The 26,855-nt window shown below is 42.0% G+C and overlaps 3 protein-coding genes across 3 annotated transcripts in view; 2 read left to right on the plus strand and 1 right to left on the minus strand.

The window, feature by feature from the left end:
• Window positions 1-1,384: 1,384 nt before the first annotated feature.
• Window positions 1,385-9,223, minus strand: LOC308651309 (uncharacterized protein; the record flags this gene model as incomplete). The annotated part of the gene is made up of 2 exons (XM_081298226.1): window positions 9,089-9,223; window positions 1,385-2,074 (listed from the first exon to the last, which is right to left on the minus strand). Exons 1-2 carry the CDS (start codon window positions 9,098-9,100, stop codon window positions 1,385-1,387), a joined length of 702 nt encoding a protein of 233 aa, XP_081154352.1. The 5' UTR covers window positions 9,101-9,223.
• ADIPOR1 (adiponectin receptor 1) lies at window positions 9,185-17,584 on the plus strand (the record flags this gene model as incomplete). Its single annotated transcript, XM_081298470.1, has 7 exons — window positions 9,185-9,325; window positions 11,179-11,295; window positions 12,605-12,776; window positions 13,228-13,414; window positions 14,643-14,830; window positions 16,209-16,402; window positions 16,712-17,584. 7 exons carry the CDS (start codon window positions 9,185-9,187, stop codon window positions 16,838-16,840), a joined length of 1,128 nt encoding a protein of 375 aa, XP_081154596.1. The 3' UTR covers window positions 16,841-17,584.
• Window positions 17,585-24,471: 6,887 nt separating this feature from the next.
• Window positions 24,472-26,855, plus strand: part of KLHL12 (kelch like family member 12) — a 31,699-nt gene continuing 29,315 nt past the window's right edge. The window contains exons 1-2 of the mRNA XM_081298468.1: window positions 24,472-24,661; window positions 26,049-26,288. Coding sequence (XP_081154594.1) covers window positions 26,094-26,288 — 195 coding nt within the window. The 5' untranslated portion in view covers window positions 24,472-24,661; window positions 26,049-26,093. The remainder of the gene's footprint in view (window positions 24,662-26,048; window positions 26,289-26,855) is intronic.

Genomic DNA, 26,855 nt, shown 5'->3' on the forward strand with positions numbered 1-26,855 from the left:
GCAGAGTTGGGTGTGGTGGCACACTCCTGTAATCCCAGTGATTCTGGAGATTGAGGCAGGAGGATTTAAAATTTGAGACCCAGCCCTGAAGTCTGGGCTCAGGATGTAGCTCAGTGGTAAAGCACTGGGTTCTATCCCCAATATTCCAAACAACCAACAAACAAAAAGTTATCACAGAGATACATACAAGGTATAGACAGGAAGGAGTTGAGAAAGATTCAGAGAACGGGGAAGAGAAAAAAGGGAATTATCATCTTTGAGTTAACATCCCATGTACTGGGTACTGTGCTAAGAATTTATGCTAATCCTGTGAGTTGAAGATTAAGGATTTGCCAAAGGAAATACAACTGGCCAGCCGCTGATGGAACCTGAATCTGAATTTAGGATTGTTTGGGGCCAACTAGAACTGGGCTTGGATCTTTCATCAGACAACTGGGCAATGTGGGGTAGGCAATTCAGCAGAAGGTTTAGAATATGCAAAAGCTACATGAAAGAGAAATTCGCATTTGGAGAACCTAGAAGTTCATTGAGGCCCAAAATGCCAGAGAGAAATAGAAGAAGATGAATCCTGATAATAGGTTAGAATTAGCTTGTAAAGGACCATGCTGAAGAAACTAACTCAAAGCTGGAGGATAGCAGGAAGCTTCTGAGGGTTTTCTCAGTGGACAACACAGTAACAGCTCTTGTTTATGAAGCATTGACTATTTGCCAGCCATAATACTAAAAGCCTGCAAAAATGATCTCATTTAATCCTGACAAAGGTCTAATGAAATAACACTATTTTCCCCATTTTCAGCTGGGGTAATTATCATTTAGAGGGCTTCAGTAATATGCTTACGATCATAGTCTAGCTAGGAAAAGGAAACTAGATCTGTGTGACTCCTCAGCTCACGCTTGTAGCCAGCACCAACATCACTGATCCCACTGCCCTGATGTGTCCACGCAACATAATGAGCTTCTTTCTCTGCATCTGGGATGGAGTTAGTGCACACCATCCTTGGGAGAACAAGAAAAATGGTGTACCCCATAGATCACTTCTGTGTGTGTGGTTCATGGGTGTCAGGGTTGCCCCACCCTACATTGCCTCCCAGATATGCCCTTTGGGTGCACGTGGGAGCAGGATCTATGGTTGGGAATTCTCAAGCTAGACTGGTTTAAAAAAAAAAATCCCGCCGTTTCTGATGAGAAATAACAGGAGCCAAAACAAAAGTCTAGCTCAGCGCCTGGCACAAGGAAGTGGGAGGAAACCACGAGACTCGAGAAGGTATTAAAAACTGTTCCGGAGATGAAACGATAGGCGTTGATAATAGGAAAGATATAAGTTATTTCTCGTCCTAGACAAGGCGTTTGATGGGAAATTATGCATTCCTTCCCAGGGTACGGTCTAATTCTCTGGAATTCCTTCTCCATCACGCGCCGCCGTTGGAGCCCTGCGAGGTAGGGTCTGCAATCGGACAGCGCTAGCGCCAAGCTGGGGGCGGTCGGCGTGAGCCATTGGAGCAGAGTCGGGAGGTGGGCCCCTCCGGGAAGGCGGGCCCGTGGGGCGGGGCCTAGGGAGCCGGCCCGCGATTGGGACTCCGGGAGGAATGCCTGGGATTGGAGGGGGTGAGGTAGAGCCTCGAGGAGGTGACGCGGCTGCGGAGGTGACGCCGTGTGGTCGCGCGCCCCTTCCGGCGCTGGGAGGGCGCTGAAAATCCCGGGCCGCTCGGCCGCAGGCCGCCTCCAGTGCCGCGGGATGTAGCTGGGGGACCGCGGCCCCCAGCAGAGCCTGCCCACCCGGCCGTAAGTTTCCTCGGGGCTGGCCGGTGGGCGGGGACTCGGCCTGCGCGCGGACTCCGGCAGCCCCAGCCCAGGCCTGAGGAGGAGACAGCCGCGAAGTAGCCCGCCTCGAGGTCCCCAGGGTCCCCGGCTCCCGCGCTGGAGCGGGCGCGGGCCTCCCGGCTTCCCGGCGGTCGGGCTGGTAAACATTTCCGGCCCCTCCCACTGCGCGCCGCCTGCGAGGCGGCCTCCAAATCCGCAGCCCCGGTGCGGGTGGGCTGCTAGTGCCCAGCTGTCCCCCGGCGCCCGGCATCCCTGGTGAGTGCTGTGTCCTCAACCCCACGGGGGGTTGGGACGCCCGGTTCCGGCCCTAGTCGCTACCGACGACCAAAGCTGAGCCTGCGAGTGGGGGTGCGGGCCTGGGTTGCAGAACCTCCACTCTCAGCCGAGAGCACCCACCAGCCCTGGGTGACCGCGGGAGCGTCAGGCTCCCAGACCTCTAGTCTTCGGCAAGTCAGACCTGACAGTACTCTCATCTTGATGTGGTGGGGGGCGGAGATTGGTGGACAGTTGACGTAAGGTAACCCTAAAAGCTGAAGTGTGAGCAAAATCCAAACTACTTTGGGGAAACGAAATTTCATTCGCTCAGAAATCTAGGATTGATGTAGGCTGAATTGGGGTCTTCACGCCCTTGGTGTTTACGAAAGTAAAATAGATAAGTGTTTTCCCTCCGTTTCTGGTGCTTCGTGGGAGTATAGGAAATTGACAGGGAGAATTTGGGTTTACAGTTTCTGATGTTAGCGGAGCAAAAGGAGGCCTTGGTACTCTACTAAATTAACCATAGCATTTCCCTCAAGTATTTGGAAGATGGATTAGGAAACACCACGGTGAATATTTAGGCTGCTGTCTTCGATCAAATGAGAATGGAGATGGTTGGTTCTTTTTTAAGCTGAAGTAATAATGGGGTCTGTCCACTGCTTTTCTCTTTTGATAGTGGCTGGTTAGGGTATGATGGTGCAACCACTGTTCCTGAGATTTTATAGTATCTGTACACTGCCAGGAATTTAGACAGGGTGGCGCTAAACAGATTGCACAGATTGCAATGTCAGGGTTCCCAGCTTGCAGCCACTAACTTCTTTATTCTAGGAGTAATTTCTATGGACCCATAGTGTGGTTGGTACTTGGGGACTCACTCGTAAAATTGGGGATATCTTGGGCTGGGGATGTGGCTCAAGCGGTAGCGCGCTCGCCTGGCATGCGTGTGGCCCGGGTTCGATCCTCAGCACCACATACCAACAAAGATGTTGTGTCCCCCGATAACTAAAAAATAAATATTAAAATTCTCTCTCTCTCCCTCTCTCTTTAAAAAAAAAAAAAAATGAGGATATCTGTGGAAGTCCATCTTAACATAGACCTTTACAAAATTATCTAATTACAGAGTAGAACCCGAAAACATTTTGTTCTCAGTGGTCAGGAAATGACATGATTCCTAGGGAGTAAATAAATAAATAAGTGACCACTTTGCCTACAAGTAGGAGAGAATCTTAGAAAACTAACAGGAAGCAACAAGGCTCACTCCCATTGCTAATGGATAAAGAATACCATCATAAGCAGGCTTTTAGGCTATCTTCAGTTTCTTCAGTCTGGCCTCATTTTACCTAAAACTCTCTTATGGAAAAGTGAATTATTCATGCCTTAGGGGCTGTGTTCTTTCCTGCCCTTGTTTACATTGTGTACCCTCCTGGAATGCCCTGCTTCCATCTTTACTTATCAAGACCCTTTTAAAAAATCCTTCCACAAAGCTAGGTGTAGTGGCAAATGCCAGTAATCCCAGCATCTCTGGAGGCTGAGGCAGAAGTATCTCAAGTTCAAACCCAGCCTCAGCAACTTAGCGGGGCCCTAAGAAATTCAGCAAGACCCTATCTCTAATAAAATATATAAAGGGCTGGGGATGTGGCTTTGTGGTTAAGAGCCCCTGGGTTCAATCCCTGGCACCCTGCCCCCCAAAAAAATATCCTTCCACAAAACTTAGTCTGGTAGCGATGTTATAAGAAAACAACCATTATTTCCCCCTCTTAAAATGGAAGTCAGCAGCTCCTTCAAGCTTCTGACTCCTCTGTTTGCCTTTTCTCTGTAGCCACATCATATATATTGTATTAACCAGTGTAGTCTCAGATTAATAAAGAAAAGAATTTGCCCTTCTTTCTAGGCTAGTAAATTTGTTCTCTGTTTCCCTAGGAAATTTTCTTTGACTACTGTAGTATAAAGTCAGACTGAAAATCTTAACACTCTACTGCATTATCCTGTCCCATCTAGGTGAGATCATTCTGGTGAATTTAATAGTCATCTTCATAGCTAGAGGCTTTGTTAGGGTGGGTTTTTTTTTTTTTTTTTTTCCTGGTGGTGGTACTCATCAAAGTTGTTACATTTTGTCCTTAATGTTCGTTTGTCCCTAATGTCATTTACAGGTTTTTGTTCCTCTCACTGTGCTCAAATTTAATTCCCTTTTACTGCTCATAAAAGTTGGGAGCATGATTAATGTTTACAAAGTTTGTTGTCATTTTGGATTGAAAAGGTCCTTGAAAATGCCCTCTTACCAAACCAGTTCCAAGAGATTGGTTTTTAGGCATGCACCTAGTTTGCTTTTGTTTAATTAGGGTTTCTGGGGTACATGAAATAAATTGAATGCTGTTTTGTAACTGTATTGACCATGTATCTATGATGTACTTGAAAGTTGGTATTGAAAACAGGCTGGCATGAACATCTCTCATATGCCTGTATGGTGATTTTTTTATTTTGTTTTGTTCTGTTGGTTATACGTCATTAGGAAAGTTTATCTGTCTCTGTTGGGACGGAAAAGACCTCTTCTGTTGGGATAGCTTTAACAAGAAGAGAACTACAAAGGAAGTTATTGTGATTTTTCCCTTCAGATTCTAAGTTGCTGACACTTGGCATCAAATAGAAGAGCTGAGACTTCATTATTGCAGTTCCAAACTTTCAAATAGGCCTTTGCCTTGACTCATTTTTCCCCTTCAGAAAGGAGAAGATGGATTTCTCTATACTGCTAGACTGGTGAGAACAGTGAGAATCATGCTACTGGAGAGCCTCCCCACAGAGTCTCTAAGGGTCCAGAAACCCCAGATAAAAACTCATAAAAGCTTGAGTCAAAACCAAGGAGAATGTGTGTCATAGTCGGAAATTGTTTCATAGAATAAATGCCTCCAAAACACTTGTAGGGGAAATAACTCTCTAGCTGCTGATTAAGAATCAACCTTTTCCTCAGGTTTGGCACAGGATTATCTTATTTGTAAGAGCACAAACACCTCCCTGCTTCCACAGCTTTACTTTTTAATAACCTGGGTTTATCCAGTTGGAAAGCTTAGTGGTTAAGGTTTATTAGCTTGAGTTGAAGAAATCCCATCAAAAATGCACTTGATGGAGTTTGGCTGTTTATAATTTGTTGTGCTGGGTGTGGCTAGTTTGAGAAGAAAGGTGTTTCCTCCTAAATACCTAAGGAGATAGAAAGCTGGCAGAAAGTTGAAGTATATTTTGGCTTTTCTGAGTCACTCAGAATCAGTCGAATACTGTAGGGTTTGTGCTGATTTTATATAATAGACTAAAACACTTCTTGTAATTCCCAGTTGCTTGCAAGTGGTCAACCTTATAGAAGTGCTATTTTTAGGGCCTAGTATTACTTGCTCTTCTTTCTTGCCAGACCTCCGATCCCTATCTTTCCCTTTCCTGTCTCTGTGTTGCTACAGTTTAGAAGACCAAACTGGACAATGGATTTGCTCACTATGATGACATGATCTCCATTGACCTCCATTGTATGTACTTTAATGCATGATGATATATTTTTATATGAGTTGTAGCTGATGGCTGATTTATGAGTTGGAGTGTCTGTTAGGTTTGCTGGCTCTGGGTCTAGAAGATGGGGTGGGGTGATATAGGAGCTAGTGATGGAAGAGTTGGAGGGAATCAGAAGAATTTTTCTTAATAGCAAGTGATTTGGACTGAAAAAAATAAAAAACTTCAATGGTGACTAAGAGACTTGACGATATAAAAACTTTTCAGATCAAATGAGGAAATTAGTAAGACTACCAAGCTGGATTCTGCTTCTGATCTTTGGAGCCTAATTGTCCAGCTTAAAAGTTTGTCTATATTATTCTCACTGCCTCTAGTAAAATACATACACACTAAGTCTAGTGTAGCACCATGTGACACCATTCAAGTTGAGGGATTATGTTCTTTCACTGTCCTCCTGGAGCAATGTCTTGTATCACTTAATTTGGAAATATCATGAACTACCTTATGCCATTGGATTAAAAGTTCTTTGAAGACGATGACATAACTTATTCAACTTTGTATTTTGTACAGAGCCTTAGAATGTCTTAGTGGATACGACTAAATATGTTTGTTAAATATTCAATGACTATGTTTGTTAACTCTGGGGAAGGGGATAAGAGAAAGCCCCACAGCTTAAGAAAAAGTGCACAAACCTTAGCTAGTGGCAAGAAGCTAAGGCATGTGCTTATTGGCTCGGATTTGCCCCCATTCATTCATTCATTCATTTTGAAATATGGGTTCTGACCAAAAATTATGGGTATGTTTTGTTTTGCTTCTGCCTTTGTAGCCTACTCTAAATTATTGGTAGCAGTATTCTACACTGTCTGCTTTTCTTCTCAGACATCTCCAAGATGCCCAGAGCTATTTGTATTTTTTGCTCAATGTTATAAAAAATTAGTAGTAGTAGTAGTACTGAGGATTGAACCAAAGGCACTCTACCATCGAGCTACATCTTCATCATCATCTTTTTTTTTTTTTTTTTTTTCTGGCAGTGCAGGGGATTGAACCCAGGGCCTTGTGCACATGAGGCAAGCAGTCTACCAACTAAGCTATATCCCCAGCTTGCCTGCCCCCCTCCCATCATTTAAAAAAAAAATTCTGGTTGTAGGTGGACACAATATCCTTAGTTATTTATTTTTATGTGGTGCTGAAGATCAAACCCAGTACCCCACACATGCAAGGCAGGCGCTTTACTACTGAGCCACAGCCACAACCCCATCCCCATCATTTCTATCTTTGATTTTGAGACAAGGTCTCACTAAGTTGCCCAGGTGGGCCTTGAACTTGCAATCTTCCTCAGCCTCTCACATCACTGGAATTACAGGTGTGCACCACTACTAAGCTTAAATTATTTCTTAGTAAAGCTGTTTAGTAGTACTTAACTTTGAGGAACTGTTTTGAGGTCAGATGTTGAAAAAGATTTCCCAATGTGTCTTCTCACGTGGGTTGCCTATCCTGAGGTTTTCAGGGGCCTCCTGTTTCCTGTTCTTCTTGAGCTCAATTGTTCTCTGTGTCTGCATGCTGGCAGCCCTCTTGTCAGAGTCTTGCACACTCAAAGGAAGAGGAACTGTCTATATGTTGACACCACATAAAGATCCGCTGTACAGTGAGTTATTGTTTTTGTCTCCTGGACTAGATTTGTCTGTTGTTTTCAGCTGTGTTTATGCGTTAGCATAACATGATATGTGGCTGTTCTGAAATTTGAGGCTTGCCATATCTGAGGACCAATTGAAGTATTAGTCAGGTTTCTCCAGAAAGATTTAAAAGCAGATAGATAGGCAGGCAGATAGATGAAAGGGGACTTGTAGGGGAACTGGCTCACATGATTATGGGGGCTGACTCCCATAATAGGCTGTCTGCAAGCTAGAGAACCAGGAAGCCAGTAGCATGGTTCAGTCCAAGTCCAAGGACCTCAGAACCAGGTGATACGGGTGCAGGTCCCAGAGTCCAAAGGCCATAGAACTGGAGTTCTTGATGTCCAAGGACAGGAGAAGAAATGTGTCCCAGCTCTGAGAGAGAAAATTCATCTCCCTTTTTGTTCTGATTAGATAATGTCTACTTGCATTGAGTGAGAGCCAGATCTTCCATACTCAGATCTAACTAATTCAAATACCAATCTCTTCTGGAAACACTGTCAGAGATGTACCCATAAATAATGCTTTACCAGCTATCTGGGTTTCCCATAAACCAGTTAGGTTGACACCTAAAATCACACCTGATAAGGAATTGTGATTACTCTTTGATAAAAACTAGTGTAAGATGTCAAAGATGTTTATACATATAGTGAGCAGCTATGGGTGGTATAATGTCCACATTGGGAACAAAGTCATGTTTACTTCCCAGCATGATAGAAGTGGGCTCCCTAAGCTTAAGTTTCTACCATTACCATAGTGCATCTCACTCCAGGCCCTCTCGGCATTGCCCTGTGGCTACTGGGGCTTGAGTAATCAGTACAAGAAAATGCTAATATTCTGGCTACAGCTATTACTGTGTGTAAGTCCGTTGTCTCTAGGAGGAGGAGAGAAGAACTAGTAATTTACAACATAGAAATCTTTAGAAACTGTCCCCCAGTTTTCTCAGGCCTCATTAAAGATCACTACCTGAAGTCTAACTCAAGAAAACCTAATGTTTCTGAGACTTTTCCTAGAAAACTGAAGTCAGGGTTTCTCTGGTTTTCCTAAAGGACCTGTGAGCCTGTGTCTAGTTTCTGGAAAAGTAATTTGAGTGGGGTTTAGATTATGGGCTGTGGTGGTTGGGACAAGCTTTTGTCAAGCTGGTTATGAGGTGTGTGTGTAACAAAGGGCAAACGTGGGGCAGCCTCCTTGTCTTCAGCTTCCTGCTTCCAGGTAAGTTACTGTCTGCCTTAAGGATAGATGCAATGAAAGCTTGTTATACAAGTGTTACCCAGGCTATAATCCTGAGATAGAATTAGTAGATCATGAAGAGAAATAAGCCACCAAATATCTGTCTTTCAACAATTCCTTTTGTGTGCAAGGCACTTTTACTTGTGCACTTTTGTAGTCCCACCAAGTTCACTGGGCATTAAATTCATTTCTAAGCCCAGATGGTCTTGTACTAGTTGTAGCCAGGTGTTGGCTTCCTATTTTATGTTCTTCAGTCTCAGACTTAGACCTGCTTTAGTATGAGTTTGGGGAATGATAGGCAAGATTCATCTAATGGGCTCCATACCTGTGGGAGGGACCTTAGGGCCAGAACCTGATTCTCTGTAGCAGCAATTTGGTACAGTGATCATAGGTCCTGTGAAGACAAGCAACAAGATGGGTTATTTTTGGCTTCATCAGTAAAATGGATGAGGTTTTGGGTAAAGGGTGATATTAAAGAGAGGATAAGGAATAGATTTCGTTTAAGTGAACTAGCCTCTACAATTGGAGACAGGGTACAGACTAATTAGCTGTGTCTTACTCAGTATTGAATGATAGAAGTGAAACTGTAAAAGGAATACATTGTCAGCACCCTTTATATTTGTGTTTGCCATCACAGGGAGATCTCTGCCCCCTGGGGCTGAGAGACCCCAGCCTTTTCCCAAGCTGAAGCTGCAGGGTACTGAGGTACCAGCCAGATGTCTTCCCACAAAGGATCTGTGGTGGCACAGGGAAACGGGGCTCCTGCCAGTAACAGGGAAACTGACTCGGTGGAACTGGCTGAACTGGGACCCCTGCTAGAAGAGAAGGGCAAGCGGGTAATTGCCAACCCAAACAAGGTAAGGCATCTTCCCAGGAGTCCTTCCTTGACCAAGGTCTCTCCTCACATTTGTCAGTCTCTTTCTTTTCTTAAGACAGGGCTTTGCTATTTTGCTGAAGCAAAATTGCATGGCTTTGAACATACAATCTTTCTGCCTCAGCCTCCCCAAGTTGCTAGGATTATAAGCATATACTACCACGCCTGGCTGTCAGTTTATTTCTTAAGATCTACCCTTCTAGCCAGACGTGGTGGCCCATGCCTATAGTCACAGTGGCTCTGGAGGCTAAGATAGGAGGATCACTAGTTCAAAGCCAGCCTCATCAACGATGAGGCACTAAGAAACTCAGTGAGACCCTGGGTCTAAATAAAATTAAAAAAATAGGACTGGGGATATGGTTCAGTGGCCAAGTACCCCTAAGTTTAATCCCCAGTACCAAAAAAAAAAAAAAAAAGAAAAGAAAAAAAAAACCAACAAAAAAAACACTACACTTCCTTCCTTAAAAAACTATAATAAGTATCTTTTTAGCTGTTTTCCCCATTATAGGCTTTGGGAATTTCACTCCCCAAAAATACACAGCATGGGCTGGAGTTGTGGCTTAGTGGTAGAGCACTGGTCTACCATGTGTGAGGCACTGGGTTCAATTCTCAGCACCACAAATAAACAAATAAAATAAAGATCCATTGACAACTAAAAAATATCTTTAAAAAGAATCATCCTGGCAACATGTTAGGGTTTTAAAAAAAAAAAAAGTACACAGAATAAGGCCTGAAATCTAATATGAAATCAGTAAGTGAATGTAGGAGACAGGATAGATTTGACTTTATGTATCAAACAAAAACCCCTATAGCTTTGACAAGTTAGGAATCTCTCTCAAATAAAAGGATATGGGAGTAATGAATCACACCTCCCCACCATACAGGAGAAGAAGGGACCATTCTTTTCTTTTAAATGAGAGTAACAGGAAGGACTTCACAACACATAGGCCAGAACTTTGTTACATAGTTCTATTCAGCTTAATGTCTTCCCATTAGGCTGGGGTAAAATTGGAATAACATTGCATTGAATAAATCCAAGGACTTTTTCCTTAGGATGAAAGAGAGTATTGGGGGAGGCAAGGCAGAATCTGCATCACAAAATCTGAGAGACACCCAGTACTTACAGGGACCTTCATCCGGAAAGATAGAGTAAGCAAGCATAGTCCAGAGAAGGAATTGTGCTGCCAGGCTTCCCATCTCCATGGTCTGGAGCCCTAGGGGAGAAAGGTCTCCTATATAGACAAATGCCCTCCCGGGTGTACTCAGTTGGCCTCAGGAGTCAGAACTGCTGTTTGGTGAGTAACCAGTTCTGAGGCCCCAAGCTCCTGGGAGCTGCTGTGGATACAAAGTTACAGCCATGATAGCATCCCCAGAGTTGGGGAACAAACTATGAATACAATTCTTGTTAGGGAAATCTCTGAGACTCTTTATCTTTTTCATTGTTTTGAAAACTTGGTCAAATGGAAGAAAGAACTATTTGGGAAATTGGGGAAAGTTGAGAACCACTTGTCCTAGAGAATAGGACGGGTCATTCAGATAAAGAACATCTAGGGTGGTGTGCTAATCTTAAGTCCCTCCTATGCTAGGCTCTTAGAGTCTACCCTCCTGTATGCGGAATAGAACTCTCTCACTCCAGCATTTATGAAACATTAGTAAGCCTCAAACTACAATATTGTAAACTCTACAAACATGCTTTTGGAGAAGCGGCACAAGGTACTTGTGTAGGAGAACGGCTGGGCAGAACGGGTTGAGTTTGGGTGTCTGTGGATCTCCCTGACCAAGGAGTAGTACAGTCTATGAGATGACGCCTGGATTTTGTTTGTTGTTTCCCTTCAGGCTGAAGAAGAACAAACATGCCCAGTGCCCCAGGAAGAAGAGGAGGAGGTACGGGTACTGACACTTCCCCTGCAGGCCCACCATGCCATGGAGAAGATGGAGGAGTTCGTATATAAGGTGCAGCCTGGAGCTTTCATCCTGGAAGTGGGGATGGGGAGGGTGTCAGCAGGCCTGTCTGGGATGTTTCCAGCTGGCAAGTTTGTCTTGGGCTGAAGGGCTTGTATTCCTGTTGGTGCGTCTGTTTTTTTGGTTGAGGTGAAGACTGGCTGAATGTTTACTGCATATTGCGGTGGACCTTGTTCAAAACATAGTCTAAAATAGAGAGTTTTGACTTTCTTTTGCTATGAATCCCTTTGGCAGTCATCAAAATATTTAAATGATATGGGTTCCTTTATAACACCTTAAATATGTGTTAATGATAAATCTTAACGTTTTCTTAAAATTTGTAATTTCTGAGTAATGATGAATAGAAAACTTTGAAATCTCTGCAAATGAGTATATGAAAATATCTAGGTTTTTTCCTTTATATGTTTGTTTTGTGTTGTGCTGGGGATAGAACCCAGGGCTTTGTGCATGCTAGGCAAGCACTCTACTACTGAGGCAGTCCTAACCCTGAAAATATGATTTCTTTTGGTAACAGTCACAACTTCTGCTAATACTACTGAGATCTTTTGCATACTTTTATAGTTGAGGTGCCCACTAAATTTAATTATAGATAAATGAGAATACAGATACTTTTGCCCATCCAAGTTTCTGTCTACTTCCTAGATTCTGTGTATTATGCATGGATCCTAAATTAAGAACCCTACTCTGTAAAGATATAGTCCCAGCCAAGTAAGAACTTAGAATTTAGTTATAGGAAAGGATGGAGCAGACTTCCTGGAGAAAAAGGAATCTATGTATATTTAAAACCCTTATCTATAATTTCTTTGTTTTTTATTCACTGTATTTTGAAATTGCAAGAAGCCAAAAGGAGGCTATATACTATATTTTCTTTAAGAGTTGGAAAATACTTAGCTGAGGCATGTTCAGATAAACCACAAGAAATAAGGACAGGGGCTGGATTTGTGGCTCAGTGGTAGAACACTTGCCTAGCACACATGAGGCACTGGGTTTGATCCTCAGCACCACATAACAAATAAATAAGGTATTGTGTCCATTTACAACTAAAAATATATTTTTAAAAATAGAAATAAGGACAAAGGAATTTTTTTTTAAGTTGTCAAAATATGGGTTAGTACTCTCTAGCCCCATTTGTGCTATGTCTTGAGTATCTTCTGATCCAGGCAGGTTTCCCACCGGGACCTGGAACCATCCAGCGCCTGACTGGCATCCTTATGGACTGATTGTCTTTTCACTATCTACTTGGCAGCAGGGAGGCTAGTGTTCTCTAGAGCCTTTCCTAGAAACATTGTATATATTTTAGGTCTGGGAGGGGCGTTGGAGGGTCATCCCATATGATGTACTTCCTGACTGGCTGAAGGACAATGACTATCTGCTACATGGCCACAGACCACCCATGCCCTCCTTTCGTGCTTGCTTCAAGAGCATCTTCCGCATCCACACTGAAACTGGCAACATCTGGACCCATCTGCTTGGTAAGTGATTTGAACAGGGAAAAATACAATTTTTTTTTAACTCCTTAACTCAGGGGTTGTAGCCTTTGTCCATAGGAAAGAAGAACAAAATTGTTCTGGCTGTTTGATAGCTGGAATTGTGCCTTTAAACTATCAGTGACCTTGACTGACTCTTAATCACTGATCTTTAAGACAAAGAAACTGGGACTAGATGTTCTCTTGTGATCTTTAGCAGAACTGTTCTAGATGGAGGCGACTCCTATTTCCTAATTTCCCATAAATACAAAATGCCAACATTTCCAAAAAATGGTCCTTTTGTCTGGGCTTGTGTGACCAGTGCCACTTTGTCCTGAAAGTGGGCTTTATTTGCTACTGCATTTCCTACAGTAAGCCCCATAGTTCACTGATTTAAAACTACCAGCTGTCAAAGTGTCCCTTTTCCTCACAGGCTTTTTCTTTTTCTCTCCTGCAGGTTTCGTACTATTTCTCTTTTTGGGAATCTTGACCATGCTTAGACCAAATATGTACTTCATGGCCCCTCTTCAGGAGAAAGTGGTTTTTGGCATGTTCTTTTTGGGTGCAGTGCTCTGCCTCAGCTTCTCCTGGCTCTTCCACACCGTCTATTGTCATTCAGAGAAAGTTTCCCGGACTTTTTCCAAGTGAGTTGAAAGAACAGCAGGAAAGACTGTGTGCACCACTGTCACCTCTTGTGATCCCAGTGCTGACTGGGACTGCTTGAGGAAAAGCTTTCTTTTCCTTGGGTACAGCAATGATAAAGCTTTTCTCATAAACACTTCATGAAGCCGGTTGTGGAATCTGTTTTCTACCTGAACAGTACTACCTTAAGTGGGTTATTTTCCAAGACCTTCCATTCATACTAGCTTATCTTCCTGTTGCCCAAGCCAGAGTAGGGCGTGACAAGTTGTCCATGCTTCCTCCTGCTAATGCTTATCTGTGCTGCGCAGGCATTTTTGGAAGCCCTACATGTCCATCCCTATTTCCCCAACTCTGAGCCTGAGGTTCTTTTATTTGTGTGCTTCTTTTTGTTTTTGGTAGGAATGCTAGTGGATTCTTTTGTTTTTACTAATAGCACCAGTAACAAGAATATATTTTCTTTGTTTAAAAAAAAAAATTGCTGAGCCCTGTGATACATGCCTTTAATCGGCAGCTCTGGGGGCTGAGACAGGAGGATCAAGAGTTCAAAGGCAGGCTCAGCAAAAGTGAGGCACTAAGCAACTCAGTGAGACCCTGTCTCTAAATAAAATTCAAAACAGGGCAGGGGATGTGACTTAGTGGCCAAGTGCCCCTGAGTTCAATCCCCAGTACCAAAAAAATTAAAAAATTTAAAAAAAAATTGATGCTGGGCATAGTTGTATGGACCTAGTCCCAGCTACTAGGGAGGCTGAGACATGAGGATCTTTGAGCCTGGAAGTTAGAGGTCAACCTGGGCATCCTAGCTGGACTCCATCTCAAAAAGAAAAAAAAAAAGTCCATTAAAACCAAACAAGTGACAGTACGCCTTAATAATACTCCAAATCTCAGGTTTTTGTTTTTAGAAATCATTCTGTCAGAATGGGAGACTATTTAGAGCCTTCCTGAGTGTGATGCTGGATTGTGGTAGAACTGCTAAATTCAAGTATCTACAACTAAGGGAGAGGGACAGAATTCTGTGAGCAGGGTCATTTAAAGACTTCTAATATACAGTAGAAGTGCTTGAGCTTATGGAATTTTAATCTAGGATATAGGATTAACTGTATGGAAAGTCAGGAGAGACTAGAGATGTTCAAATCTGGGAGCAGGTAGAGAACAAAAAGAACTAGTTAAATGAACCACTTGGGATTCTTCATTTCTCTCACTGACTCATTGCATTTTGTGGCTCCTTTTTAGACTGGACTATTCAGGGATTGCTCTACTGATTATGGGGAGCTTTGTCCCGTGGCTCTATTACTCCTTCTACTGCTCCCCACAGCCTCGGCTCATCTACCTCTCCATCGTCTGTGTCCTGGGCATCTCTGCCATCATTGTGGCACAGTGGGACCGGTTTGCCACTCCTAAACACCGGCAAACAAGAGCAGGTAAGTAGGAAGATACAGTGTAAACCTCAAAGGTATTTGAACCTTGGGCTTACTTGTCTCAACCCTGGACCCTGAGGTTGGCAGATTTGAGAACCCTGCCCAAATCTTATTTGTGTGTGAAACTTTCAAAATGATGTGAATGTTGCCAGGCACGGGGCCATATGTCTGTAATCCTGCCTACTTGGGCAGGAGGATTGGAACTCAGGGCCAGCCTGGACACTATAGTGAGACCCTGTCTGAAAAGGGATGGGGAGACTGAGATTTAGCTCAGTTGTAGAGTACCCCAGGTTTAATCCTCGTACCCCCCCCACACACACACACATTTTAAAAATGTGTGAATTTTCAAAGCTCATTTCGCCTTCAGTTTTCACTAGTGTTTCAAGTTTGCTGTTAGATCATTACCCAACTGGTCACTTATCTGTAGGAAAAGCTGTGACTGCTCTTATACTTGACTTCAAACAGTCTAACAATATAGCAAGCACAGTCATTTCAGTGACCCAGGTCCAATGTACTCAGACCAAGGGATTACAACGAAAACACCAGAAGCATTTTACTAAGGAAACAGGATGCCTGGCTTGGTGAATAAAATGTTTTGAGTGTTAACATGGCCAACAACTAATGTCAATAACTATAAGTATAAACATCTCTGTGTTTTCACTCTTTCCACTCTTTAATTTTCTTTTTTGTAATCCCCACACACCCCAATACTGGGGATTGAACCCATGCCCTCCCACATGCTAAGCAAATGCTGTACCACTGAGCTACATCCCCAGCCCTTTTACCACCAGTTTGCAGGCTCTTTGGACTTAATAACTGCTGTGTTTTAAACTAAAAGAATTAAATACAAGTGCCAACCATTTGGTAAGCACTGTATTTAAACAAGAGTAGTACAACGGATGGTAGTCCCTCGCCCCCAGTCATGTAGAGTGTAGTTGTGGGGGAAGTACCCATTCTTCCCTTGCTCTTGCCTCATTTGTGTGGGTATATCTCTCCACGTAGGAGGTCAGAGTTCTTACTTAGTTACCAAAGTCTTCTTTGTGTTCTTAATGGGAAGCTTATTCTATTCTTTTCTGGCTTGAGTCAGTTAAAGCCTTGGCACCTAAGATTTGTACCTAGGTCAACCATCGGGATTTTGACATATCATTTTTGCCTGGGCTCCTTAATAGATAATGAATATTAATGAGGTATTTAAGTACTAACTCAGCCTTCTTCCCATTCTGGATCATAAGAACCCATCTTGTGGCTACACTTTTAAACATGTACTCTTCACCAAAAAATAGCTACTTATCATAAACATTTGGATTCCAGAGGAGGACAAGAGTGCCTTCCATGTAGTAGCTGTTTCCCTGCTTGACAGTTTCGTGTCTGCTCTGTTCAGGAGTGTTCCTGGGACTTGGCTTGAGTGGTGTTGTGCCCACCATGCACTTTACTATCGCTGAGGGCTTTGTCAAGGCCACCACAGTGGGCCAGATGGGCTGGTTCTTCCTCATGGCTGTGATGTACATCACCGGAGCTGGCCTTTATGCTGCTCGGATTCCTGAGCGCTTCTTTCCGGGAAAGTTTGACATATGGGTAAGAAATGACTTTTCCAGCAGGGCCTGTGATGGTGAGTGACCAGCCTAAAGTTAAAAGGTGGTAAAAGACTTGGATCACTTAGTGTGTGTTTGTATACATATTATGACCACTGCGGGGAAGTGGCCAATATTAACTTTTCGGTGTTATCTCCTATAAAGACTTTGAATTCTTCTACAACAAATGTTACTTTTATGATGTTAAAAAAAAAATTGAGAAACTAGGCAGAGAAGACAAATGCTTTTTCCTATATATTTCTAATTCTTCCTTGCCAGTATTCTAAAGGCTGTTCTCTTTTTATTCCTGCAGTTCCAGTCCCATCAGATTTTCCACGTCCTGGTGGTGGCCGCAGCCTTTGTCCACTTCTATGGGGTCTCCAACCTTCAGGAATTCCGTTATGGCCTGGAAGGTGGCTGTACTGATGACTCCCTTCTCTGAGCCTTCCCACCTTGAGGTGGAGGAGGAACTTCCCAAGTGCTTTTAAAAATAACTTCTTTGCTGAAGTGAGAGGAAGAGTCTGAGTTGTCTGTTTCTAGAAGAAACCTCTTAGTGAATTCAATACCAGTTAAGCTTCAGCTCACTTTCACAGCCACTGGGCAATAAACTTTCCATTCCCTTTCCCCTAGCTGGGGAGGGTGGGGATGGTCAACATAGTCATCCCCTTCCTTGGCAGTCACCCTCCTCGGCAAGACAAGTACCATTCCCTCACAGAGACAGTACTTTGAAGCTCATTTTGAGATCTTACTCCCTCCTTCAACCATTTTGGGAAAAAATTATGGACTGGGACTCTTCAGAAATTGTTTTCTTCTTTTTTCCTGAAAGAAAATGTCCCTCTCTTTCTCCCTGTCCTTACTTTGTAACCTGGCTTATAACAGGCCATCCATTTTTGTAGCACACTTTTCAAAAACAATTATAACCTGGTCCCATCTTTCTAGGGCCTAGATCTGCTTACATAGCAGGAAGAATAAGACACCAACTTTTACATAGCCCGGCTAATCATGGAAGTGTGTCCAGGCTTCAAATAACTTGAGTTTTAATTTTTTTTTTCTTGGCAGAGTAATGTAAAATTAAACTGGGGAAAGATATTTAATATTTAATACTAAGCTTTAAAAAGAAACCTGCTATCATTGCTATGTATCTTGATGCAAAGATTATGATGATAATAAAAGAAAGTACAGCAGACACTTGGCATTCGAAGATTTAACATGTGTGGTCTCAAATATTTTCCAAAGGATTAATACTATAAAAATTCTTGATTTTGCTGAGGCACAATTTGAGTCATAGGCTTTTACAATCTGGCACATGCCTGTCAATCTAATTGACTTCCTAGTATCAACTGCTTTGCAATCCAACTTTATTTTTCTTTACTTATTGCACAGATATTTTATTAGAGAAATCAAAGGTATAGGAACATATCTTAGAGTTCAGTTTTATTAAAACTACCTTGCTTAGGTTTGTCTCATCAAGAGGTATTCCATGCCCTCTGTATTTTGGTGAATGGACTCAACCTGACATGAGTGCTGCTCACCAATAGTGTAAGCCAGTAGTAACAATTTCTCCACTGATGTAGGCAGTTAAGGGGAGTCTTGAATTATAAAGTTGGGTTTACTTCAAGGGTCAAGTTTGTATAACCAAACAAATGATCCTTTAAAAAATATCCACCTATGCCAACAAACAGGTAGTTTCTTAATCTCAAGTGGTAATCCGGGAAATGTAAATTAAAACCAAAATGAGAAAACCATTTCACTCCAAACAGATAGGCACAAATTTAAAAGGCTAATATTGAGTGTTAGTGTTGACATAGAGTGGACAGGATGCCACCGATGAAGTGTACCTTGGTAGAATCACTGTGTGGACATGCATAGAGTATGTATATAGCATTCAAACATTTCATGAAATGGGATTGGGAGTGGGTGGCTCAGTGACACAGAAAATGTGTAGCATGCATGTGACCCTGGGCTCTATCCCCAGCACCGTACCAAACCAAACATTTCATGAAACAACACTACAATATAAAATGCACCTTGTATCTATGCTGGGTTACTTCATTAAAAAACAGTGCTGGTTCTGATCCCCTGAATTGTTTTTGTAACTCATTAATGGGTCATGACTCACCTTGAAAAACAAAGAGAACCTGCTCTTGAGAACCTTGGCTTATGCTGAGGTTCATTGGCACTGCTTGTAGTAGCAAAATAATGCAAACAATTAAAGGTCTAAAACTGTTGAATGGCAAAATAAATCTTGGCTTATTCATAAAATGAAACACTATCATTGAAAATAATTACACTGGCAGCAACACGTTATTGAATATCAAATAAGGTTGGCAGGGCCTGGCACAATGCATGCCTGTAATCCCAGAAATTCAGGAAGCTGAGGCTGAAGGATTGCCAGTTCAAGGCTAGCCTCAGCAATTTAGTGAGACCCTGTCTCAAAAAGGGCTGGATGTAGCTCAGTGACAGAGATGCCCTAAGTTCAATATCCAGGATCAATAAATTAATAAGGTTGGCAGACAGGGATACAGAAGAATACATCTGGTCTGACTGCCTTTTGTAAATGGAGAAATTTGCAGAATTAAGGACAGTTTAAGGATACAGACATGTTAAAGACTTTAAAAAGGGGAATGTTAATTCCGAATAATGGTACCTCTGAATGTATAAGAACAGAACATTTAAAATTTATTTCTTTATAACAAGGTAGTGAGAACCTGGGTACTTTTTATACTAAAATCTTTATTCTTGCCTATATGTAATGTAATCTGTTTAATCCAAAACAATTATACGTTTAAAAATATACTTAAAGAACTGTTAGCAGAAGTCATAAACTGCTGAGCACCATGGTGTGCACCTGTAATCCCAGGCTGAGGCAGGACAAACATGAGTTCAAAACCAGCCTCAACAAAGTCACAAACTGATTATCTACACATCCCAAATGCCCACAAACTTGTTTTGTCTGTCTTTGCACAGTGGGAAAAATCGATTGCAGCTCAAAAGCAGCCATGTCTTTTTAAAGAGTAGGGCTTATGCTCTCCAATTTGTCATGGTCCCACCTAGAGTGATTCACTCATTGCAGTCATCTGTTGGCTCCTGGAGGCATTTGAGTTTGCAACCACTGGTGTAAAACCAGAAGGAACCTTCAGGAGCATCTGACCCAACGCCACCCATTTTCTAGATGAAGAAATAAGGAGATCCATAGCAGTTTATGAAAACTAGTGTTTCATTTTCCAGTACTAGACAGGACCATGGAATGAGGATCTGAGAATATTTATTGAGCACCTACTTGTTCTTATGGTATGTCATTTTTATATCTGTATTTCTGTGAAGTAAGTTGTATGCTCATTCTAAACATGAAAAATATCTCCCCCTGATTTTTTATTTACTGACGGAAAAGGGGTAGAGTCAGTTTCTTAGCCTTTCTTTTTTCTTTAATCACACTGCATTGTTTGTTTGTTTGGTTTTGTTTTTCCTTCTTTGTTTACTTGTTCTATAGTGCCCAGCACATAAAAGGTCCTCAACAAGTTTGAGGAGCACACTAGGCCTCAGCTACTATGGATTGCCTTATGAGGACATACAGGAAATAGATGAAGTTGGATCATGTGATCCTTAGGTTTCCTTCAAGTTCTACACTTTCTAACCTTGAATGCCTGCAGGGACCAGTAATTTTTTCTTAGATGACAGGATATGAGCCAGTATTTGAATCCAGATCCTTCTGAACCAATTAAGCCTCATGTTCTAGAATCTCAAATCACTTAAAAATTCCTTTTGCTCCTGATTTCAGTATCCTCCCTTGCTTTTATCAGAACTTCTAACTAGCAACAAGTAACTATTACAGAATAAGTAAATGGTTACAAAACACTAACTTTGATCAAAGAAAGTATAAATGCTAAATAAATCACTAAATAAAATAAATCACTAAATAAAATATTAGGCTAACTTTCTCTAGAGGTCATACATTTTCCATTAGGGAAAAATTAGAACTTTGGAAAACTAGTAAACTTAAGATTATTACAAAGGAATAAGAGCCCAAAGAAATTCTTGGATGCCCTGTGTATTCGTCTCGTTCTCAGGAAAGCATTTGCTCAGATAAAATTAAATGTGCAAGGATTTTATTAGGGGAAAATGTTTATATGTAAAGGAAAATACAAAGCTAGAACCATTTGACCTTGATGCAAGTCTGACCCCATGAAGGAAAGGGGAAGAGAGAACAAGGTGAAATGTCCAGGAAATCCACCTTAAAGTGTAAGGTTCAGCAAAACCCTTTGGGATAAGGTCTTGATCCACTCACAAGTCCTTTTGTCAGCTAACCAAGGAGTCCCATCTCCCCTGAAAAGGGTTTGCATGCTTATCTCTGCTAACCTCAGTTGGAGGCAGGAACCAGCCCTTGGGAGCTGTGGCTTTGGCCTGGGTGCAAATTCAGGAAATTTACTTCTAAGCAGCATTTGGACCCCTGCTTGGATAACACTCAGTAACCTGAGAGATGCATTCTCATGTCCAGCACACTGGCAGTACAAAAATGCAGTGCATTCTGCCTGGCCTGTTTACAGATTTGACATACTCCATGTACTTGATCTAGAGTTCCAAAACAAATTTCCTGTGTTCCCCCACTGTTTGTAGCTACCCTTCACTCCAGGTGTCCAACTATAAATGCAAGATGACTTATGGAAACTGACTGATTCACCTTATTCAGACCCAGCCCTCCAGAATGTACCTAAGAAACCAAGAATATTGGGTCAGAGAGGCAAATGACTGGAAATATTCTGATACGGGAAGGATAATGTTACCATTACATAAAGACCATTATGTGCTAGGACTGTAACCTTGAAGAAAACAGAAGCCTGAACTAATTCCAACTTCAGTATGTTATCTTTCTTGGTAACAGCTTCTCCATCTTTCTCTGAGAAAATGGGCTTTTCCACCCTCCCCTATACTGGGGATTGAGCCCAGGAGTACTATACCACTGAGCTACATCCCTGGCCCTTTTTATTTTTTGGCAGGATCTCGCTAAGTTGTTGAGGTTGACTTTGAACTTGCAATCCATCTACCTCAGCCTCTAGAGTAACTGAGATCAAAAGCTGTGCCACTGTGCCTGTAATGTTGTAGGGGACAGATGAAGCAGGACCCCGGATAGGAAACAGGAAGCTAGTTTATTTGGCTGCAGAAAGGTTCAGAGGGCAAAGCTTTCCGCTGTAATCAATCAATACCCCTGAACCCCAAGTTCAGGCAGTTTCAGAACTTTATACCCATCTTGGAAGGGGAGGGGCTCAGAAGTTCAGTCTGCAGAAGTTCACCCAAAAGCAGCTTTTTCTTTCAATGTTCTGGGCAAGTTAACCCTTCAAGGACAGTGCCTGAGAAGGGGAGAGCTTCTTCTCCCCTTTCTTTCCTCTCCCTGCCAGCTGTTACCATGGAGCCCAATTAGTAACATCTTCTCTAATCTTCGAAATGTAAACATCTCTGTGTAGCTCCAGCCCAAGGCCAGAGGCCTCCTTAAAATAATCTTTTTCTTATCACACTCTGCATTTGCAGACACACTTCCCTTGAAAACCTTTACAGATTGTTATACATGTATGTGTGTGTGTGTGTGTGTATATATATATATATATATATATATATATATATATATATACTTTTTTTTTTTTACTAGATATCCATAAATGTTTGTGAAAAACTAGTAAAGAGGTGTTCAGCACCCGGAGTGTTGATCTCTTTCAGGCCCGTGGCCAAATTTAATTATTGTAAGAGCAACAAGAAATAGGAAGCTTAACTACATTGAACTCTTTTGTAGAGATTCTTTTGCTCATACTCCTATAATCAATTATGGTGAAGATTTCTGGGAAAGCTTAATTAAGATTTTCTGTCGGGGAGAGGGTGCCACTACAGTAATAGTGGGCATATACCTAAAAAAAGCCTCTTTTACCTGTAATCCCAGAAATTTAGTAAGCTGAGGCAGGAGGATATCAAGTTCAAGGCCAGCCTCAGCAATTTAGCAAGGCCTTAAGCAACTCTTATGAGGCCCTGTCTCAAAATAAAAAACAAAAAGGACCCAGGATGTGGCTCAGTGGTTAAGCACCCCTGAGTTCAATCCCTGGTACAAAAAAATATGGATAGATAGATACATAGAGATAAAAAATAAATATATAAATAAAATAAATATCATAAATACATAAATATATGTGAAATATATAATATCAATATATAATAGTATATAATTAACAAATATATATTTTGTATATTTATGTATATAAATATATTTTTATATATTATAAAAATACATATATATTGGGCTGGGGCTATAGCTCAGTGGTAAAGCGCTTGCCTCACATGTGTGAGGCACTGGGTTCCATCCTCAGCACCACGTAAAAAATAAATAAAGATACTGTATGTCCATCTACAACTAATAAAAATTTAAAATATATAGTGTATATATATATATATATATATATATATATATAGAGAGAGAGAGAGAGAGAGAGATACATACACATACATATACACAAAAAAAATTTTTAAATCCCTCTTTAAGTTCTCTCTCATATTTGGAAATGTCCTTAATTTAGCAGTAAGAAACTAGGGCAAGGTCATTAAAGGTTATTTTTGCATCCAGAAAACAAGGAATTATTTTTCTTTTAAAGTGTACATATTTTGGGGCTGGGGATGTGGCTCAAGCGGTAGCACGCTCGCCTGGTATGCATGCGGCCCGGGTTCGATCCTCAGCACCACATACCAACGAAGATGTTGTGTCCGCCGAGAACTAAGAAAAAAATAAATAAATGTTAAAATTCTTTCTCTCTCTGTCCCCCTCTCTCACTCTCTCTTTAAAAAAAAAAAAAAAAAAGTGTACATATTTTTACGTCACATGTCCAGAAACAAAAGATTTGAAAAACCTCATCCCCTACCGACTCCCCCTCCAAGCCAACCAGTTCCTCTTCCCAAAGAAATCAATGTTATCACAATTATATTTTATATATATTCAAGCGTACGAATATTTTATTTTCCTGCCTTTTTAATGCAAATAATAGTTACACTGTTCATAGGTTATTATTAAATTGCATAAATGTACCACGCTTAATTGAATCAGTCCCCTTGTTTTCAATTCAGTCTACAAACTGCTGCAGTGTACACCACGGCACATACATAATTTTTCATATGCACATGTATGAAGGATACATTTATTTAAAAACCAAGGTATATTTACATTCATAATTCCAGAATATCCTCAACAGAATTTATACCAATCCTGCACTCTCATCCACAAAATGCAAATGTCAGGGAGCGTTTTAGATCAGGAAGGTATAATATGGAAGATGGAAATGTTATGTAAAATTAGAATGCTGCCCACTTGGCTATGATTTTATTATCTTTAAGAATCAAAAGTCCACACAGAGGAAAACCGTGTAAGCAAACATACTTAGTTTGGACATTCACATAAGCTGGGCCAAGAAACATCTTTCCCTTCTTAGCCATAAGAGAAGTGCACAGAAATCCACCAGAAGCAAAATTTCTGAACAACGTTCAGCATCGATGACATCGCAAAAGTCAGAAGAGCACAGTGGAGTTAAGGGCTACTGGGGCCTCTTTGGGAAGACCGTTTGCAATTTTCCCTCACAGTGTTTAACTGCTAGTGGCCACAGGTCCCTTCCACTTATTGTCTTGTAGTGAAAGAATTAAAATAACCCAAGTGGTGATGATTGGGCCCCTTATGATGCAGAGAATGCTGAGACCTGTGGACCGCGGCCCTTAGAAGGCTCTCACCGCAGCGGTGGGCAATACAAAAAGGCCATCGTGGACCATGGCCTCGAAGAAATTGGAAGCCTCTGCGGGTTTTCTCTGTGGGAGTGGATTCCTAAATATCTCGCAGGTAAATTCTACTCCCTGCAATTAGATGCTCAGCTCTGAAAGCCTTGGAATCATCCGTGTCGGCCAACCACGGAGCTGCAAAGCTGCGCGACCCCCTCCCTGGCCCACCTTTTCTTTTTGGCCTCCTCCAGATGTATGGAAAGTCGCGTACCCGGTACAGGCCAGTCACGTGATGCCGCCTCCTCACATGATGCGGGCGGGGCGGGCCTCGTGCTGCATTACGTCATCACGTCGCGCGGCCGCAGAGACTAGAGCCGGGACGACCGCGGTTACCGCTCCAGAGCCTCCGGGTCGGGGCGGCGGCGGCGGCGCTCCGGCTCCCGCTGAGCCGCCTGCTGGCCCCGCGCCCCACCCCCTCCCCACGGGCTGGGGACGGGCCCCGCGCAGCTTGGTGGGCCCGGGAGCGGAGGTGAGTGGCGCGGAGGTGGTGGCATTCCGCCTTTCTACCCCTCAACTCCCGATTCTGGCCCTTCCCCCATCCTCGGTCGCCCTCCCAGGTGGAATGGGAGAGTCGCCGGGAGAGGAGGGGTGCTGGGGCTCGAGCGGCCTCCCCTCGGCTCCCCTGCGCCGCACCCCTCCCGCTCCTCCACCTGGCGGTGCCTGGTGGTTATCACGGGAGGAGACCCCGTTTCTTATCTGCAGTTGATCCTTCCAGAATTTGGAAACCGTCGCCCCGATCTCAGGTGGTGGAACCCCTTTATTCAGATATTAACGCAAGTTCTAGAATAGATCACTTCCGGAAGGTGAGGGCGAAGGCTGTGCTGAGACTGCTCGGCCAGGCAGGAATGCCCAGAGGAAAGACTACTCTGCACTAAGGTTACCGTCAGTTTTGACAAACCGTTAAGAATAATCACAGGCTGGGCCCTGCGGTAACGCCCCAGAGCACCTTCAGAGACTGCAGACATTTGATCAGACCTTTCTTGCATCCTTAGAGTTAAAACCAAGTTGATTTAAGGAAAACGTGTGCTTTTTTTGTAAAAAGAATCTTGCTGAGTCGTCGGAGGGAGTATCTGGAGTGCGTTTAGAGAAATGCAGCCATAAACAAGTTGATGAGAATTTAGGATCTGGTTTTAAAGACCAGTTTGACTTTTCTTCTTCATTTTAGAAAGTTTTGTGTTTCAAATAAAACTCTCTCAATAACAACTAACCCCATTTCATTCCTCAGAAATATCCTTGAAGGGAAAAAAAAAAAGTCACACATCTAGTGTGACTAAAGCCCATCCACAATCAAGAAACTACTTAGGCTGATTTTCAAATGTGTAATCTGTTAGTTTATTTAATTAATGCATACAAGTCAACTTTGCACAGTCACCCCCTTGATCTTTACAGGGCATATAGGTCCCAGGAACTCAGGGTTGCTGAAGTCCCTTATATAAAATGGCATAGTATTTGCATATAACCTATTCACATCCTCCTGTATTCTTTAAACCATCTTTACGTTATTTATAATACAATGCAAATGCTATGTAAATATTCTTTACCTGTATTGTTTAGGGAATAATGAAAAGAAAAAAAATTGTACATGTTCATTGCATATGAAATTTTACTTGTTCAGTGTTTTTTGATTCATGGTTGGTCAAATCCATAGATGTTGAACTAGAGGAAGAAGAGGTAACTTTTACTTGGAATAGTTGGTGGCTAGATCAAGGTGGTGATGTCAGGAATAGGAGTGTTCTCTACTTGTGGATGTTTGGGTCTGAAGAAGCCTTTTCTTGATTCCTTAATTTATAAAGTTAATTGAGTGTATTCAGTTTCCCCATTTATTCATATATGCTCTTCATTTTTTTCTCTTGTAGTGGCAGAATCCAAGGACCCTTTTTGTTTTTTCTTCATATTACTTGATGGGAGGCATTATGGCCCCCAAAGACATAATGACAAATACTCATGCTAAATCCATCCTCAACTCAATGAACTCCCTCAGGAAGAGCAACACCCTCTGTGATGTGACATTAAGAGTAGAGCAGAAAGACTTCCCTGCCCATCGGATTGTGCTGGCTGCCTGTAGTGATTACTTCTGTGCCATGTTCACGAGCGAGGTAAGTGGTATGATGTTGCCACACAAATGAGACTCAGAATACATAATCTTGTTGATGTCTCTTTTCACTGAATAAAATAGTAGAAGTTTGATATGATAGTGAATTTTTATGGTAGAGTAGCTAAAACAAGCAGTCTCTGGATAAGATGTGTGTTGTTTTCCTCATCTCTAAATTAGGGGTGGGAATGATAGTACTACATAATAACATGAGATTACTGTAAAGATTATTTTAGAAGATTACATATAAAGTGCTTAGAAGAGTCTCTAGTGTATAGTAAAACACACAAATGCATTGGATTTTACTTAATGTTTTTTAAGTTTGCCTTCCAGTTTTCTCCCAAGATTTTAAGGTGAATACCAGGGGAATAGGAAGGAAGGAAAGAGGAAGAATAGGATTCAGACCTAATCTAATGTCTTCTAACAATATATGATGAAAAATTAGTATCCATTCTACCAGTATAGATTCCAGAATGATTTCAAATGAGGGGAATAAAATCTAGTGAATGACTATGCAGTTGTAAAGAGTATGACTTGGAAAAAAAACTGACTCAGGAGTCTAAGAATTAAC

Source organism: Spermophilus citellus (genome assembly GCF_964194105.1).
Source record: "Spermophilus citellus genome assembly, chromosome: 6".
Classification (NCBI taxonomy): Eukaryota; Metazoa; Chordata; class Mammalia; order Rodentia; family Sciuridae; genus Spermophilus; species Spermophilus citellus.